This window comes from Cyprinodon tularosa, unplaced genomic scaffold (genome assembly GCF_016077235.1).
Source record: "Cyprinodon tularosa strain WSP-4 unplaced genomic scaffold, ASM1607723v1 ctg442, whole genome shotgun sequence".
NCBI lineage: Eukaryota > Metazoa > Chordata > Actinopteri > Cyprinodontiformes > Cyprinodontidae > Cyprinodon > Cyprinodon tularosa.
Genome location: NW_024039166.1, coordinates 690,385 through 708,064, shown reverse-complemented (window position 1 = coordinate 708,064; position 17,680 = coordinate 690,385). Strand labels below are relative to the sequence as shown.

At 37.6% G+C, this 17,680-nt stretch overlaps 2 protein-coding genes across 3 annotated transcripts; one reads left to right on the top strand and one right to left on the bottom strand.

Annotated features, from left to right (window-relative positions):
* The first annotated feature begins 5,236 nt into the window (after positions 1-5,236).
* On the top strand, positions 5,237-11,703 carry LOC119793182 (tetraspanin-9-like). The gene is made up of 9 exons (XM_038300214.1): positions 5,237-5,434; positions 8,048-8,086; positions 8,310-8,390; positions 8,494-8,685; positions 10,137-10,211; positions 10,294-10,395; positions 10,471-10,599; positions 11,199-11,282; positions 11,386-11,703. Exons 3-9 carry the CDS (start codon positions 8,328-8,330, stop codon positions 11,455-11,457), a joined length of 717 nt encoding a protein of 238 aa, XP_038156142.1. The 5' UTR covers positions 5,237-5,434; positions 8,048-8,086; positions 8,310-8,327; the 3' UTR covers positions 11,458-11,703.
* amdhd1 (amidohydrolase domain containing 1) lies at positions 10,848-17,585 on the bottom strand. Of its 2 annotated transcripts, none has more exons than XM_038300212.1 (10): positions 17,399-17,585; positions 16,540-16,646; positions 15,597-15,661; positions 15,118-15,395; positions 14,829-15,054; positions 14,629-14,753; positions 14,466-14,559; positions 14,215-14,375; positions 11,928-12,055; positions 10,848-11,101 (listed from the first exon to the last, which is right to left on the bottom strand). In XM_038300212.1, exons 1-9 carry the CDS (start codon positions 17,533-17,535, stop codon positions 11,950-11,952), a joined length of 1,299 nt encoding a protein of 432 aa, XP_038156140.1. In that variant the 5' UTR covers positions 17,536-17,585; the 3' UTR covers positions 10,848-11,101; positions 11,928-11,949. The 2 variants fall into 2 exon arrangements, with proteins under 2 accessions (XP_038156140.1, XP_038156141.1); XM_038300213.1 differs by having other exon boundaries at positions 10,848-11,098.
* Positions 17,586-17,680: the final 95 nt, after the last annotated feature.

Below are 17,680 nucleotides of genomic sequence, written 5' to 3'. Positions count from 1 at the left end.
CCCTTTTTTTCCTTAGTAGAAAACTTTGAATAATTTACTGATGATTGGTGAACTGAAAAGGCATTACTACATGTATTGTGAATTGGCGCTATATACATAAACTGAATTGAATTGAAATACTTCTTGTTCAGCCCCCACCCGCGGCCAAGGTGGAGAGATAGTGGGGGGGTGGTCTATTGTTTTTCTCAAAAAATCACTTGCCTTGTCATTAGGTAGCTCTGCTGGATCCATAATGGCTGGTTCCTTCTGCCATGATTAGTATGGAGGTTGTTTGAGGACCCAAATGCAAAGACCAGGAGGCAGAGGTGAATCTTGTAGATGTACTGAAAAAAAACAGAGGCAGAAAAACAAAAATCCAAAAATACTAAGACGCAAAAATCCAGAAAGCATCAGGGAAACCTCTCTTGGGAAGCCAGAGATGCAGGAACAAGGAACCAGCACTGAGTGACTGCAGAGGTGGAGTATGTAAGGGAAGCAGAACAAAGGTGGACTAATGAGCAGAATAATGAGCAGGTGTGAGTGAAATTAACTAGAAGGAAGCCAAGGGGAAAGGAAACACGTACAAGGGGGCAACAGAAAGTAACTAAAGACTGCTTGAATATAATCGAAAATAAACCAAAGATCAACAAAACAGAATAACTAAAAATTCAGAGTTCCAAAAGGGGAGAACATGACAGACTCATTTTAGCCAATTATTTAGGTCATGCCATACTATGACTCATTTTAGCCAATTATTTAGGTCATACTATACTATGAATTGTTCCAGCCTATTTCTGATGTCATCCTATACTATGACTCGTTTAAGCCAAATATTTAGGTCATACTATACTATGTGTCTTTTTAGTACATTTTTGAGATCACACTATACTATGGCTTGTTGTAGCCTAATTCTGATGTCATGCTATATTATGACTAATTTAGCCAATTATGGAGGTCATACTATACTGAGACTCATTTTAGCCTTATTCTGACATAATGCTATACTTTGACTCTTTTTAGGAATTGTTTTAGATCATACTATACTATTACTCGTTTTAGCCTGTTTCTGACATTATAGTATACTATGACTCATTTTAGCCAAATATTTAGGTCATACCATACTATGATTTGTTCCAGCTTATTTCTGATGTCATCCTATACTATGACTCGTTTAAGCCAAATATTTAGGTCATACTATACTATGACACGTTTCAACTTAATTCTGATGTTATACTATACAATGACTCATTTGAGACAATTTTTGAGGTCACACTATACAATTTGTCTTTTCAGCACGTTTTTGAGGTCATACTATACTATGACTTGTTTTAGCCAATTTTTGAGGTCATACTATACTATGACTCGTTCTAGCCAATTTTTGAGGTCATACTGTACTATGACTTGTTTTAGCCTAATTCTGATGTCATACTATACTATGACTTGTTTTAGCCAATTTTTGAGGTCATACTATACTATGACTCATTTTAGCCTTTTTTGGATGTCATACCATAATATGACTTGTTTTAGAATTTTTTTGAGGTCATACAAAACTGTCTTTTTAGCACATTTTTTAGATCACGCTATACTTAGACTTGTTTTTGCCAATCATACTATACTCTGACTCATTTTAGCCTATTTTTAATGTAAATACCATAATATGACTTATTTTAGACATGTTTTGAGGTCTTACTATACTATTTATTATTTTATAATTAAAACAACTAGCCTCCGGAAGCTCTTATGTTTCTTTTAAAGGAAAAGTCAGATCAGCAAGGAATAATCAATGGATCATTATCTATACCTAAAACTAATATGTTTTCGGTGATTGAATTTAACCTGTAAAAAAGTAATAATTTACGTTGCCATCACTTTTGGCCCAAATATAGTAAGACCTCGCTCCTGACATCTTCCGGAAATAAGGTCATGATACAGTAAGACGAGCACCATTCTCCCCAGTTGACAAGCAAAATCAGTGGGAACTACTAGACACATCTTCAATCAACAAGTATAGAAGATTTCAAGAGGACTTCACCATTGAAATGTGAGCTATAGGTAAACTGAAAATGCCCATGTGCATGGCAGTTGCATGTTGTAATGCATCAGGTAAAAGTGAAAAACAAATTGTTATTTCACCTTTCTGATTCATGATCCATCATGGACGGGTTCGTCGTCGGGATTGCTAGATTGAAGAGGGAGGATTTTCCATCGAACTTCTGGCCAAAGAAAAAACACGTAATATGTAACAAACATTTCGAATAATGTTTTCAAGATGACTTGGAAAATATCGCGTTGTGACAAACACCAGATAGAGCATTGTGACTTGCTCAACAGCCGATACCGCACCGTGACATCACAAACCGGTAGGCGGCAGTAGTGTTCTTTGACAAACATGGATGCCTCCAGTAAAACCAATTCATATTAAATTACTCTTAATTTAAAAACACTTATCATTTATTGAACAGTATGTAATAATTTTATATCTAAAGTAATTTCCGGAGTTTTCCTATAGATTCATTAGATAAAAAATAGATATCTCTAATTATAATAAAACGTACCCTGAAATTTACTATAGGCGTTTCATATCCTAAATGACGATTTTCCTGATAAAATCGGAAATTTAGGAAGTTTGAAAGTATTTTTACTATTTTATTAATGTAAGTATTTAATTAGATTAATTTCATAAATACAACGTCTATTCACAACACACATGGAGGTGCTTTACACATTCAATTCAATTAAATCATTCAACATCAATAATTTTTATTTGGATTTGGTGGTTGCCAAAAGGTAGTATCGATCCCATTTTCAGTCAAAACAAACTGCAAGATTTATAAATAAATGTATTAAGAATTTACCTTCCTGCAGTCCAGGGGCGGAGCTAGATGGGGGGCCAGGGGTGGCCATGGCCATCCTTAGCCAATCATTGGCCACCCCTATCATTTTTTCCCCTCTAATACAGACGATGGCAGCAGTAATATTCTGAAGGGGAATATTCAAACTTATTTAACATTTCAATTTTCATATATTTACAACTACCTGACAACAGAAACACTGCGGTTAATTATGCAGATCAATATCCAAACATTAAAGATGATGGATACAGAATTTATGCTATTTTCAGAATTAAATTTTGAATTATTTTAGGTAAAGTTGAAATGATGTACCTCTGCAAGTCATCTAGGTGTCTTCAGCGAAATCATAGATAAACTACTTTAATAATAACTTTAAAAAAATCATTAAATGTTGTTTGATTTTTTTTTTTTTTTTTTTTGCAGAATGATTATTGATAAAAGTAGTTAATGACAATGTAAAATATGTTCACCCCAGAACTCAAATCTGAAAGAATTTTGTCCACTACACCTTTCGGCCACCCCTATTAGGATTTTCTTGCTACGCCTCTGCTGCAGTCCCAATATAACTAGTTTTATTTTTATTATAAGTTCGAGTAAGCCAGCGTTTGATCTGTTTGAATTAAGTTTATCTGTTGCACATGTTACAATCTGTAGAAATGTACAGGTGCTGGTCATAAAATTAGAATATCATGAAAAAGTAGATTGATTTCAGTAATTCCATTTAAAAAGTGAAACTTGTATATTATATTCATACATTACATACAAACTCATATATTTCAGATGTTTATTTTGTTTAATTTTGATGATTACAAATGACAACAAATGAAAATCTCAAATTCATCATATCAGAAAATTAGAATATTGTGAAAAGGTTCAAAATTGATGGCCCCTGGTGCCACACTCTAATCAGCTAATTAACTCAAACCACCTGCAAAAGCCTTTAAATGGTCTTTCAGTCTAGTTCTATAGGCTACACAATCATGGGGAAGACTGCTGACTTGACAGTTGTCCAAAAGACGACCATCGACACCTTGCACAAGGAGGGCAAGACACAAAAGGTCATCGCTAAAGAGGCTGGCTGTTCACAGAGCTCAGTGTCCAAGCACATTAATAGAGAGGCGAAGGGAAGGAAAAGATGTGGTCGAAAAAAGTGTACAAGCAAGAGAGATAACCGCACCCTGGAGAGGATTGTGAAACAAAACCCCTTCAAAAATGTGGGGGAGATTCACAAAGAGTGGACTGCAGCTGGAGTGAGTGCTTCAAGAACCACCACACACAGACGTATGAAAGACATGGGTTTCTGCTGTCGCATTCCTTGTGTCAAGCCACTCTTGAACCACAGACAGCGTCAGAAGCGTCTAAAGAGAAACAGGACTGGACTGCTGGTGAGTGGTCCAAAGTCATGTTCTCTGATGAAAGTAAATTTTGCATTTCCTTTGGAAATCAAGGTCCCAGAGTCTGGAGGAAAAGAAGAGAGGCACTTCATCCAAGTTGCTTGAAGTCCAGTGTAAAGTTTCCACAGTCAGTGATGGTTTGGGGTGCCATGTCATCTGCTGGTGTTGGTCCATTGTGTTTTCTGAGGTCCAGGGTCAACGCAGCCACATACCAGGAAGTTTTAGAGCACTTCATGCTTCCTGCAGCTGACCAACTTTTTGGAGATGCAGATTTCATTTTCCAACAGGACTTGGCACCTGCACACAGTGCCAAAGCTACCAGTACCTGGTTGAAGGACCATGGTATCCCTGTTCTTAATTGGCCAGCAAACTCTCCTGACCTTAACCCCATAGAAAATCTATGGGGTATTGTGAAGAAGAAGATGCAATACACCAGACCCAACAATTCAGAAGAGCTAAAAGCCACTATTAGAGCAACCTGGGCTATCATAACACCTGAGCAGTGCCACAGACTGATCGACTCCATGCCACGCCGCATTGCTGCAGTAATACAGGCCAAAGGAGGCCCAACTAAATACTGAGTGCTGTACATGCTCATACTTTTCATGTTCATACTTTTCAGTTGGCCAACATTTCTATAAATCCTTTGTTCTTATTGGTCTTCAGTAATATTCTAATTTTCTGATATGATGAATTTGAGATTTTCATTTGTTGTCATTTGTAATCATCAAAATTAAACAAAATAAACATCTGAAATATATGAGTTTGTATGTAATGTATGAATATAATATACAAGTTTCACTTTTTAAATGGAATTACTGAAATCAATCTACTTTTTCATGATATTCTAATTTTATGACCAGCACCTGTAGTTATTTAAGACCAGGTAGCAGAGGTGAATCTTCTAGATTTAATGAAAAGAAAAAACGCTTCAGTAGCCGCCGGGTCGCACGCCGGCTGACTGTCAGGGAGCGGACCGTTCCCCCCTTGGACACTGGCCTCCCGTGAAGCTCCGCCCTCCAGGGAAAACGTCTCTCTCCTCATTCCCAGCCGTCGACGGATTTCCAAAACTACCATCGTAGTTCACAGTAACTGAATTTGTACTTCGAAACCGACTCCAGGGATTTCGGCGTAACAGAATGTGATGCTTTGCACACTTAAACACGCGAGACTTTAAACGGGAAAATGGACACCAGTTCATAGCTAATGGTGAGATTTTTTCCCTGTTTTCCTTCGTCACTTTTTTTTTTTAGCTGCATGGAGATGAAAGCAAACACGGCCTGAGGCGATACAAAGCGGTTATGGTGCTTTTGGGAAAACATATGAAGTATATGTTAACGTATTTATAAACAGAAGTCGGGACCGAAGTGCTTTGAGCCGTGTTTGCCAAGTCCGTGTTGATTATTTGCCAAAACTTTTGAGAAGAAATCTGAAGGGGTACGTGATGACGTCACGATAAGAGAGTCCATGGGTTTATTTAAAACCGTACTTTTCATCAAGAAAAAAAAAAAAAAGAATAAACATACAAAATATAGTAAATTAACACTTATTAAATGGAAAAAGTTTCTCACTTTATTAAATAATATATCAGACATGTTTGCTGTTTTACCTGTTACTTAAAAAAAATAATGGCAGTATGTAATATCAGTCTTTGCAAGTGAAGTTTTAAGGATTGAACAGAAATGGACAAATACAATTTAAAAAAATCAGCTTTCTTTATTTTTTTATTTTATTTCATTTTTTTTTTTTTTTTGTTCTTACACAATGTTTCTAATTTGCTTTAACCTTTTTCATTTGATTTCATCTTTAGGCTTTAAAACTGAGATTCAAGCAAGTTTGTTGCAAGATAACAAACTACATTAGAAGATACTGTAATGTAGTCCTTTGTGTAGAAACATGGCTGCTAAAATTATAAGCATATCTGGTCTGTTGTGGCATTAGTCTTCTAAAAATAATATGGTTTGCTTTAAAGGAGAATTCCGGTTTTTAACACTTTTAGCCCATTTTCTGTAGTGTCCAGGATGAAATCGAATGATCGACACCAAAATTTTGACAATTGGTCCTGTCTCTGCTTTTTGGCTCATGCAGAATCACCCCCTGGCTGCTTCAGAATGGCTTCCATTGTGCATGTCCGATAATGTCCTTAAAACAACCTTAAACGTTCTTTTTTTAAAATATGCTACTCACCGGGTCGTCAGCGCTGTTCAATGACGTTCCAAAAAAAGTTTCGTGAAGAAAAACCTTTCCTGTCTTGTTTTATTTAGCATTTTGTAAATCCCAGAACTATTTTTTCCGATACATCTCAACCGCTTATAAACTTCCGCTTCCCGTTCGAATCTGAAGCGTTGCACACTCCAGACCACTAGTTGGCGACAATGTCTCTATACTTTGGGAATGTATATGAATATGTCCTCCTCAAGAATCCACCTTTCGTATTCCATTTTCAGAGTTTTTTAAAGTGTTTAACAGAGACGTTAGCACCTCGACGTCGGAGTACACAGAGTGAAGCATAAACACTTGGGCCTTGCGAAAAGACTACGACTGTGTAAACAGGCCCCATTTCCGTTTCCGGTGGCGGAGGGATATTGACTATTCCAACAGAACTCAATGGGATTTACAAAATGCTAAATAAAACACTACAGGAACGTTTTTTCTTTACGAAACTTTTTTTGGAACGTCATTGAACAGCGCTGACGACCCGGTGAGTAGCATATTTTAAAAAAAGAACGTTTAAGGTTGTTTTAAGGACATTATCAGACATGCACAATGGAAGCCATTCTGAAGCAGCCAGGGGGTGATTCTGCATGAGCCAAAAAGCAGAGACAGGACCAATTGTCAAAATTTTGGTGTCGATCATTCGATTTCATCCTGGACACTACAGAAAATGGGCTAAAAGTGTTAAAAACCGGAATTCTCCTTTAAGAAACTAAGATGTGGCTGGCAGACTTGTATCCAGGTACTTTTTTTGAGTGTATTTTCCCAAACTATAACTATATGTGGCTTTTAAGACCAGGTTGTATAATTCAGTGGATTTTGATCTGACTGTTTATACTCTAACATTAGAAAGGTGCAAGTTACTTTCTAGGATTTGCAGCCTGACTTTTACTTACCTATATCTTATCTGAAGGGCGTATCACTCTTGCAAAGTATGCACTGTTATGAATGGTTGCTATATCTTTGTACAGTAAAGAAGGTACATGCATGATTAAATACAGCAAGAACAATTTTTTCCACTTACATTTAGTCAAACCATTTAAATTTGACTCACGTTTAACTGAGCATCATTGAAAATATATAAACCTTCCTCCCTGTATGTTATAGGAATTACTAGGTTTCATGCTGGTTTTCATCATAGCTCAGTATCTAAAGTACCTGAAGTTTAGGGAAGAACTTTTATAATCCCATTTTTAAAAAAACACACAGTTATATTGCATAATGTATTTAAGTAAAATAATTTAAAAACTATATATAAATATATAGAGAAGTCTCAAACTTTGTTGTTTTTTTTTACATCAATGTTATAATATGAAAGGTACATAGCTATAGGTGTGAGAGACTAGATTGTTAAGTTTGATTTAAAAAAAAAAAATTATACTTTCTTTACTGATGCAGTTGTAAAATAAGTGCGGTAATCCTTGTTGGATTAGCAAATGTCCTCCCTTCCTCCAGTGAGTTATTTGGATACATATTTTTTTATGTATTGACAAAAAAAGGAAGACAATTTGAAATGTGTTTTTAGGCTTTACCTTAGAGCAGTTCTGCTTCTTGTAAACTTTACTGAAAATCCTCAAATTTGATCTATTTTTCTTTTCTTTTTTTTAGAAACGCTGACAGAGCTGCTGAGTTTTTCTTCCCGAAGTGGTGGGTTTATCGCCTTTGTTTACTGATAAATAGGACCCTTTAATGAGACATGTATATCAATGTTCTATATTAGTGAAAATAGCAGAATTATTAGTTATGAAAGATTTTTCAGACAGTGTTGGAACTCGGTGGCGTTGGTTAAATGAAAAAAAAAAAACAGATAATAACTGCATCACGTCTGCCTATTTGTGTCGTTTGTATTTTTTTTTTTTTTTTTTTGTAGATCCTTTTGTGTTCAGTCATGGCTCGCGGTTGCATTTGCTGTGTGAAGTACATGCTCTTCCTCTTCAACCTCTTCTTCTGGGTACGCCCCAAGTAGCTCTAGTAGCGATTTCATCAAAGCAATCAAAGTATTTTTTTTTATCATGAAATCAGCAGGATGTTTTCTGGTTTCCTGGTATTTTCAGCTGGGCGGCTGTGGCTTGTTGGGTGTCGGAGTTTGGCTTTCGGTTTCCCAGGGCAGCTTTGCCACGCTGTCTCCCTCCTTCCCCTCGCTCTCTGCTGCCAATCTCATCATCACCCTGGGTACTGTCGTCATGGTGACGGGCTTCCTTGGCTGCCTGGGTGCCATCAAGGAGAACAAGTGCCTGTTGCTAAGTGTGAGTAGACAGTGATACAAGTGATCAGATTGTCAATAAAATGTTTACACTAGAGGGCTCTGTTGTGCACCCATAGTGATAAGGATGCAGAATGCACTACATAGGGTTCTTTTTGCTAATATAAACACTCATTATATTGCTTTGGTTATCACCTAAATAGCTCCCATTAAGCTGTGCTGCATAGCGGAGCAGCCTTGACTTCTCTGCTGTATTTCATAACTCTGGTGTATTTAACAACTTTCATTATATGAAAGTTATTAAATTGCCTGAAAACTGAATGAAGTAACTCCAGTGCCTCTGAAATCTCACCGTGTATAGCTTTTTGCTAAAAACTTTTTGTTTTTTTACCCCATAGCCTTTTCATAAATTATTCCTAGATCATCTCAATTGAGCACTCAAACACACATTTAGGAGAAATCCAATTAATTTTGATTTAACACTGACTACATGTCTCAGTTTTGGACCACCTGTCCCTGGAAATGTCCTCAATTTTAATGCCTGATAGTGATAAATTAGAAAAAATTGTTCCATATCATCTCTTTAAATTGAGCAGTGTCAACTAGTGACGGGTTCATGAGGCGTCATGAAATGTTTCCACTCATTGGCAAACTATTGATATTGTGTCACTCAATACTGACACCTGCTGGGCATTTAAAATCACTACTAAACTGACACTGATTTGAAGACCTATAATATGAATTAAGCCGTTGTTGGCTACAATACATTATTTTATGTATTGGTTTAAATTGAAATAAGTTGAGTGATGATAACTGAGAGGAACGGGATGATTAAAACAAATATGAGGTTGAAATGGTCCCACTTGGGTGAAAACTCTTTCGCCTTGAGGCTGTCCCATATTTCTTGATTAATTTGAAAATAAACCGCAAAAAATCTGATTTTTAATATCAACATAAGGCTATAAATCCAATAAATATTTGTGTTGCCAATCCTGACATGGGCTAACTAACATTGCAATGAAGTGCCGCCAAACCCACCTGTGAAACAAATAAATCTATGTATACATTTTAGTGTATTTTGCTAATTATTCTACATTTAAAAGTAAACCACCTCAGGACAAAATATAATAATGAAATATACATTTACATACACATATACCCCATTGGATTTGGTCTCCAAATTAAAATAATAATACCCTCTATAAGAACTTTATTAAATCTACCTATTAGATTAGTGGAAACCCAAGGTTCTGTGCCCCTAGTTTATAGTCAGTATTCGTCATCAATCAGGTTTTAGTTATGGGGTTGTATTATCAGTCTTTTTAAGCATCGGTTTTCAACTTAAGTCTATTTTTTCTGAGATCTACCTTGCCTAATATAAATACTCTAACAGCCCCCCACTCTGCCTTTAACAGTTTTAAACTCATGACCACAGAATCCAATGCACAGTGTCTTTAACCACTTGACTTCTACTGTTTTGTCTTTTTTAAACAGTTCTTCATTGTTCTGCTCATCATCCTATTGGCTGAACTGATTCTCCTCATCCTCTTCTTCGTGTACAGAGACAAGGTAAAACTTAATTCCTATTATAGTTGTTTAAGATAGAGATACATACATCCAATAACCCTCCCAACCCCATTTAAATTCCTAGGTGAGGGAAAATGCCCGGCAGGACCTGAAAGAGGGACTTGTGCTCTACAACACAGAGAACAACGCAGGCCTAAGGGACGCATGGAACACCATACAGACAGAGGTAGATTTCCTCACATATCTGAGCTTTTTGTTTCATCCTAGCAGTTTAATTCTAACTCTCTCCTCTTTCAAACAGTGGAAGTGCTGCGGTGTGACAAATCGCGGCGACTGGTCGAGCGTCATGCAGGACAACATTGTGCCAGACAGCTGCTGCCAGCAGGTTTTTCTCAACTGCGGACAGAACATGACAAACTCCTGGACACATGTGAGTCAGGACAATGTTTAGCCGATGACTAAAATGAACCACAAAGACGGAGTAGATATTCCTGACGTCAGTTTTTATTTACAGGGATTTTCTTTTTACAAATGAATATTAATCCAATGGAAAGAATATTGTTTAAATTATTTATTAGAACAGTTTAAACATTAAATCGATTTTTTATAAATTTTTTACAGGCAACAATTTAAGTACATAGCAGTAGAATTAATCATACACTACATTGTTTTTTTAAAATATCATTAAGGTCCTGCAGAGGTCATGTAATAAGCTATATTTCAATTCAGGTGTGTTGGAGCAGGATTATGACAGATTTAACCCCATCAGTGTGCTGGTTAAGAAGTCCCGACCCACTGGATCCCTGCAGGACAGTCCAATGATCCCGTTTAATTACATGTTCTCTTCCAAATATCCAGAGAACTTTTGGAAATATTAAAAAGCTTCTGGCATACTTCTTGTTGTACATTTGGGCTCCTTAGACCTCCAGCTGCTGATGAAGTTTGGTTTTGGTCCAGTTTCACCAAGAAGAGAGAACAAGTTACAAAAAAATAATTAGGTTTGTCTAAGTGAAAACTTTCTGTGCTCAGGGCTGCTATGACAAGATGGAGCAGTGGGTGGATGACAACAAACACCTGCTGGGGACCATCGCCATGTGTGTGTTGGTCGTACAGGTGAGCACATGTTTTCTGACACACTCACTGCTTTAGATATTTGTATATAAAGCGATTTCCTCTGTACTGCTTAGAGATTTAATGGAAAACTGTTGTCTTTCAGCTGCTGGGGATGGCTTTCTCCATGACGCTTTACCAACAGATCCATCGAGCAGGAAAGAAATACCAAGCCTGAGAGGATTCACATTTGTTCCAGATTACCTTAGGTACCAAACCTTCTCTAGCTTATCTGTGTGCCACTGTTACTTTTTTATTTTTATTATGCACTCAATTATGTTAAATACCAATTAAAATAGTTTTTTGTTTGTTTTTTTATTAATAAGCTTTGAATGAAAATATTGAGATGATGTCTGACGGTTAAAAGCCCTGCCTGTGGAAATCAGCTAACATGTTCATTAAAGTTTGATATTCAACAACTGAATGGTTTGTCTCTGTTTCCTTAGTTTCATAGATAACTTCATCACAATTATCTGTTTAATCACCTGAGGAGCATCAAGATTATTTAGTGTGTTTTAGAAGACCCTGCAACCCTTTTTTTAAAGCAGCTTTGAGCTCGACTATAAAGAAAAATAATATTTAACCTGGAAGAGAAAAACACATTTCTAGCTGGGAGGATATCTGGCTTTAATATTCTTTTAGACATACCTTTATTATTACTTCTTTAGTGTTAGAGGTCCAGTGTTTTGTCGTTATCGTACACGATGTTCCCTTTGATGATCACATATCGGATGGTTTCCTGGTGTCCCCCCAGCTGGTAAATCAGGTGCTCCCACCTTCAAACAGTAAGTATAAATGCTTCAAAAACCATCTAGAAAATAAATAAGTCAACATTTCCAGAGTATAAATACAAAACCAATCCAACAACCTCTCTTCATGCGCCTAACAGCAGCAAGCAGATTCTCATTGGTAAAAAGAAAATGATTAATTTGATGTCAATCAGACTGAGCAATATTAACCCATTTAGGCCTAAAACGCCTGGAAAAAACACCTTAAAAACCTATGGCCGATTTTAAAAAATACCCCTAAAACCTGAAGTTTTTCTGTAAATTCAGCAACTGTGTCAACGCCTAGTAAATTATTGATATCTCAGCTTCTGTAGCAGATAGAACTCAAAATATATTTTATCTTTGAAATTCTTCCAAAAAAAAAAGTGAAAAGCAGTAATAAAAAAATAAAAAATTCAACCTTTATTTTTTCCATATGTGATCATGTCTTCATTGAGAATGTGCAATATAAAACGTTTTTAAAATAAAGAACAAACATTACATAAATAACTATCTGATGATTACTTATTAACAGTATTATTATGCATAATAATGCATATGTCTGTGTTATAAATTGCATACAACTTACCTCCAGATGGCCACAAATCTGTCCCGGGACATATTTTGGGGGAACTGCGTCCTGAAGAGAGGTTTACTCTGTCGCCAATAATCTCTTCGTAGCCTACTGGCAACACAAGAAGTCCTATGCCCATACACAGCCCAATAAATGTCTTCATCTCCGTCACAGTCACGGGTGACCACTTTGCCATCTTTGCTCTTGTTGGAGTTTGGTTTGTTTGGTCACTGTACCTATTCGTCTCGGTAACAAGATGCATCCAAAGTTCTTCATTAAAAATATGCTCAAATGCCTGCAGCGGTGTGGTGTCTGCAGGCAAATCAACTTTCACTCCAGGTGTGCGGTTTAAACACTCCGTGCATTGCGGTGGTAGTTCGATTGGTTCAGCGCGTTCAAAGTCATCATTTTCATCTATGCCGTCATCAAAGCCGACACACTCCTCAAAATCACTGCCTTCCGACATCTCTTCTCTGTCAAACTCCTCCATGTTTGCTTGAAAAAAATTTCTTTCTTCTTGCTTGACTTATATGCTCTCCCGGCGTCAATGGTAGAATTACGCAACAGCGCCCCCGGCTTGAATGGTAGAAATGCGGTAATGCTTTCCCGGCCTAAATGGGTTAAGAGAAGTGGAAAAGTCCTACAAAGGCTGTGGAGATCTAAGAGAAAGAAATGTAAATTTGGAAAAGCTGGAAAGTATTTTGGAGTCGATCCCTAATCAGTTGATTAAGAGGCGACTTGAATGCCCTGTTGCCTCCATGGAGAAGCTGTACGCTGCACAAGTGATCTAGAAATAAGTAAAAATTTCTTAAATTAAGTGCATTTACCCTTAATTTGAGTAGGTCAATAAGATGATTTGCCAAAAGAATGAGAATCTTTAGCCTTGAAATAATATAATTAGACAATGAGCACTTGAAATAAGACAATGCAATTATTTCTTATTTTAAATGTAAATTGTCTTCTACCCATGCAAAGTGTCTCAGTTAACTCCTCAATTCAATAAAAATGCACTTATTTTAAGACAAAATTACTGATTTAGATAAATGTTTTGCAGTGTATGGAGAATAAACAAGTCACAGCTGAAACTTGCCTAGTTAGCTTAGAAAATTAAAATCCTCAAAGCTGTCAGTTTAAGGTGATCTAAAATAACACTTTGCACAGTCAAGAAGATTAACATTGAGGCTGAATTGATTGGCATTGTTCTTTTTTCAGTGTGTTAAGATTAAGCAACAGCCTTAATGTTTATTTTAACAAAGTTAACCTGAGGCACAAGTTGAATCCACTGATGAACACTGGAAAAAAAATTAAATCTAGATAAGTCATTTTTTCTTAAAATAAGTTCATTTATTCTTGGATTAAGGAGGTTAAAGAGACATTTTGCCAATGGAAAACACAATTGCATTGTCTTATTTCAAGTGCATATTATCTAATTATCTTATTTTAAGAGTGAAGATACTCATTCCATTGGCAAAGTATCTTATTTACCTTCTCAAATTAAGGTTAAATGCACTTAATTTAAGACATTTTTACTTATTTCTAGGTGGTTTTTCCAGTGAATGAGCAGAGCCGTTAATAACCGAGGTGGTAAATTTACCGTGTTGCATTCAGGATCAGCAGGTCGCCGTGTTTGTTCACCTCCAGGGATCCGTGCGTGTCAGAGCGACCGAGAGCGAAAGCAGCGTTGATGGTGGCTGCGGCCAAAGCCTCCGTCATGGACATCCTCATGTTGACGCAGGCAAGATGCATGACTACCGGCTGGAAGTTATATATATATGCAGAGGAGTTAATATGAAGACAGAGGGCTGAAAAGGACAGAAGGAAAAAAATAAATAAAAAAGAAGTGACCATAGAGCAGCAGTAAGCGTTGGGGTTGAAGTCGCTGCCGAGGGCAACAATCACTCCTGCATCCAGCATGTCTCTGGCCCGGGGCTGAGGCAGCCTACAAGCACAAAATACCATTAAGCCACAGTTCCCCGGGAGGGGTGGGGGGCAGCGTGTGTTTTAGTACCGCAGGATGTAGGCTGTGGTCGGAAGGAGGACGGCAGCAGTTTTTGCTTTCGCCATGGCAACAATCCCTTCATCTGTAACCTCCTCAAGATGACTAATGGCCAAGGACCCGAGTTCTGCTCCCATCTGAGATAAAGTTTCTAATTTAAAGTTCTTAGAAAATAAAAAGCTTAACCTTTGGTCATTATGCACGGGCAATACCTCAGCAGAGTTCATGGGATGCAGCTCGTCTCCATGGAAATTGATGTTGAGCCCCATTTCCTTCCCAGCCTGTAGGATGGCGCGACTCGACTCCAGATCAAACACCCCCTGCTCGCAGAACACGTCGATGTTGTTGACCTGGAGTCTCCCAGCAGACATCAGCTCCTTCAGTCGGGGAAGCTGAACCTGCAAGATGTCCTCTGTAGCTTCTGCCGCCGTCTTCCCTCTGAAGAAGACAACCAATGAAGGCTGGTGGGCAGATTTTTAAAGGTTGAAGGAGGTTTCTTACCTTGGCACAGCATGGGCTCCACAGTAGGTGGAGGAGATGTTAATGGGAAGGGAGCTCCTCGCCTCCTCGATCACCTCCAGCATCTTCAGCTCAGTCTGGAGCTCCAGGCCGTATCCGCTCTTACACTCCACCAGGGTTGTTCCGGCTCGCTGCATCCTCTGCAATCTGCTCTTCAGAGAGGTCAGGAGGTCCAAGGCAGCTGCTGCTCTGGTGTGCTCCACCGTGTAGTGGATCCCTCCTCCGGCACGGTGCACCTCCATGTAGGTGGCCCCAGCCAGCTGCAGCAGGAAACGTTCAGCAGTTATTTAAACTCGCAATTTCCACACCAAAAGTTCCATCTCAAATCTTTTCAGTAAAATGTTCTCTGCTTTTACAGAGTGGAGCAGTGACTAAAACAATCAGTGTTTCACAAATGTTCCTAATCAAGATTTCTTTAGAAAACACTTCAGAGAAGAGGGAAGACTCAGCGGTTTAAATACCTTCATGGCAAATTCATGAACTCTATCTCCAGCCCAGACAGGATGAGTGTGAGCATCAACAAGTCCTGAAACAAGAAATTAAAAAAAGCAAAATAAATGCAGCTAAAACCGCTCGGTGCTCAGGAAGAAGGTAGCAGAACAGTCTGAAGCTTCCACCTTTCCTTACCTACGCTAAGATGGGCACTAGAACAGCTTATCCACATACAAACACAGGGGAACATGCCTGAGATGGTACATTTAAATATAGGTTTTTTAAATTATAATTTATATCATGCATAATTTAGAGGTTATCATCAAGCATCAGAGCACCGAGTGTTTCAGTGCTTTTATGGGTATTTTAGGAGATTCGAGCAGAAATGAATAGTAATGGATCAACATTAATTTCTTTTTCCAACCAAGGCAGGGGTTTAACCTTAGCATCAGGGATCATACTGTTTCTAATCCTCCTTTAAGTGAATAGCAGATATAAGAAAACATTTTATTCCGGTATAAATATATATCTTTCTTTCCACTTTAACTACATAAAGATCCTTGGTCCTCCAATATTTTTAAAGACTGCATATGAATTATGTTGTAAAAATTATTTCCCTCCTCATCACATACAAATAGAGCCGGTTTAGTTTTCTTCACATAACAGATGAGAAATCAAAACCGGGCCAGAAAATTAGAATAATCCAGACTTCAAGTTTACCTGAAGCTTTTTATTCAGGTGAATATAATGCATTTTATTATGAGCACCAGATCTAAACCTTACACAAGATTAAATGTTTACATACAATATGGACAAAAAAAGAAAATAGAAATGACTTTTCCTGTAGATTTGAACTACCCCTTTTTATGTATGATAAAAAGAAAACTGTAAAAAGGCCTGAATGTTTTTTCCAGGTCAAGGTCCAAAGGCTGCATGGTCAGCTGGATGCTCCAAGCCGCAGCAGATACTCACCAGGTAGAACACACATCCCTGCTGCATCGATCACTTTATCAAAGGAGGACTCAGAGAAGCGAGCTCGGATGGTTTCTGCAGGACCCACTGCTTTAATGAGACCATCCCTGCACGGAGAAATGACTCAAATTACAGTAAAGCTAACTTTCAGAGACAGCAGCTGTGGCTCAAAGTGAAATATTTAAACGTCTTTAACCATCACTTTATTATGCAACATTGCTTCCAAGCAAAGCAGAAGTGCCCTGCAAAAAATTTAAACCTAAATAAGTCATTTTTTCTTAAAATAAGTGCATTTGTTCTTGAATTGAGGAGGTAAGTGAGATACTTTGTTAATGGAACAAGACAATTTACATTTAAAATAAGAAAAAGCAACCGCACTGTCTTATTTCAAGTGCACAATTATCTAATCTTATTTTAAGAGTAAAAATACTCATTCCATTGGCAAATGGTCCCATTTACCTACTAAAATGAAGGGTAAATACGCTTAATTTAACACATTTTTACTTATTTCTAGACCATTTTTGCAGTGTGGTATTTGTTAATAGCCCTCTAGGCTTTTTCCTCTGGTATCCAGCAGATCATCACAAACATAAATAAGATCCATGTCAAGTTTTTCCAGAGTATTCTATTTTTGTTCTTATTAATTGCTGCCATGCAGCTAAAGTCCTGGAGAGCAACTTGAGAAAGTCTGCAGACCTATTGTTGGAAAACAGCATAATATATAAAACTTTACTGCCACTTGTGATAAATCTGGTTAAATGTTATTAGATATAACAGGAGAAACATTAAAAATCTGGTCTCATTTTGGAGAAAACCTGAAATGCATTCAAATGTTTTAGTTTTTGTTGTGAAATCTCACCTTCCGATGACAAGGCTAGCATTTTCAATCACACTCAGGTTGTTCATCCCATGCTTTGTCAGGTACTTCTCCCCGTTGCTGCAGATTAAAACCACCTGCTTGGCATTTTTCACCAGCAGCTTGTGATTTTTGGACATTTTCACTCTTTGAAAGCAATGCTCAGACTACTCTGGGCTGAAAACAAGTCAAATATTTGTGCAAGAGTGCAGAGGTCAAAGCTCAAAGAGGGAGGCGTTGCTTAAACAAACTGGGATTCACAAAGAAAAACGAAAAAAGGACACA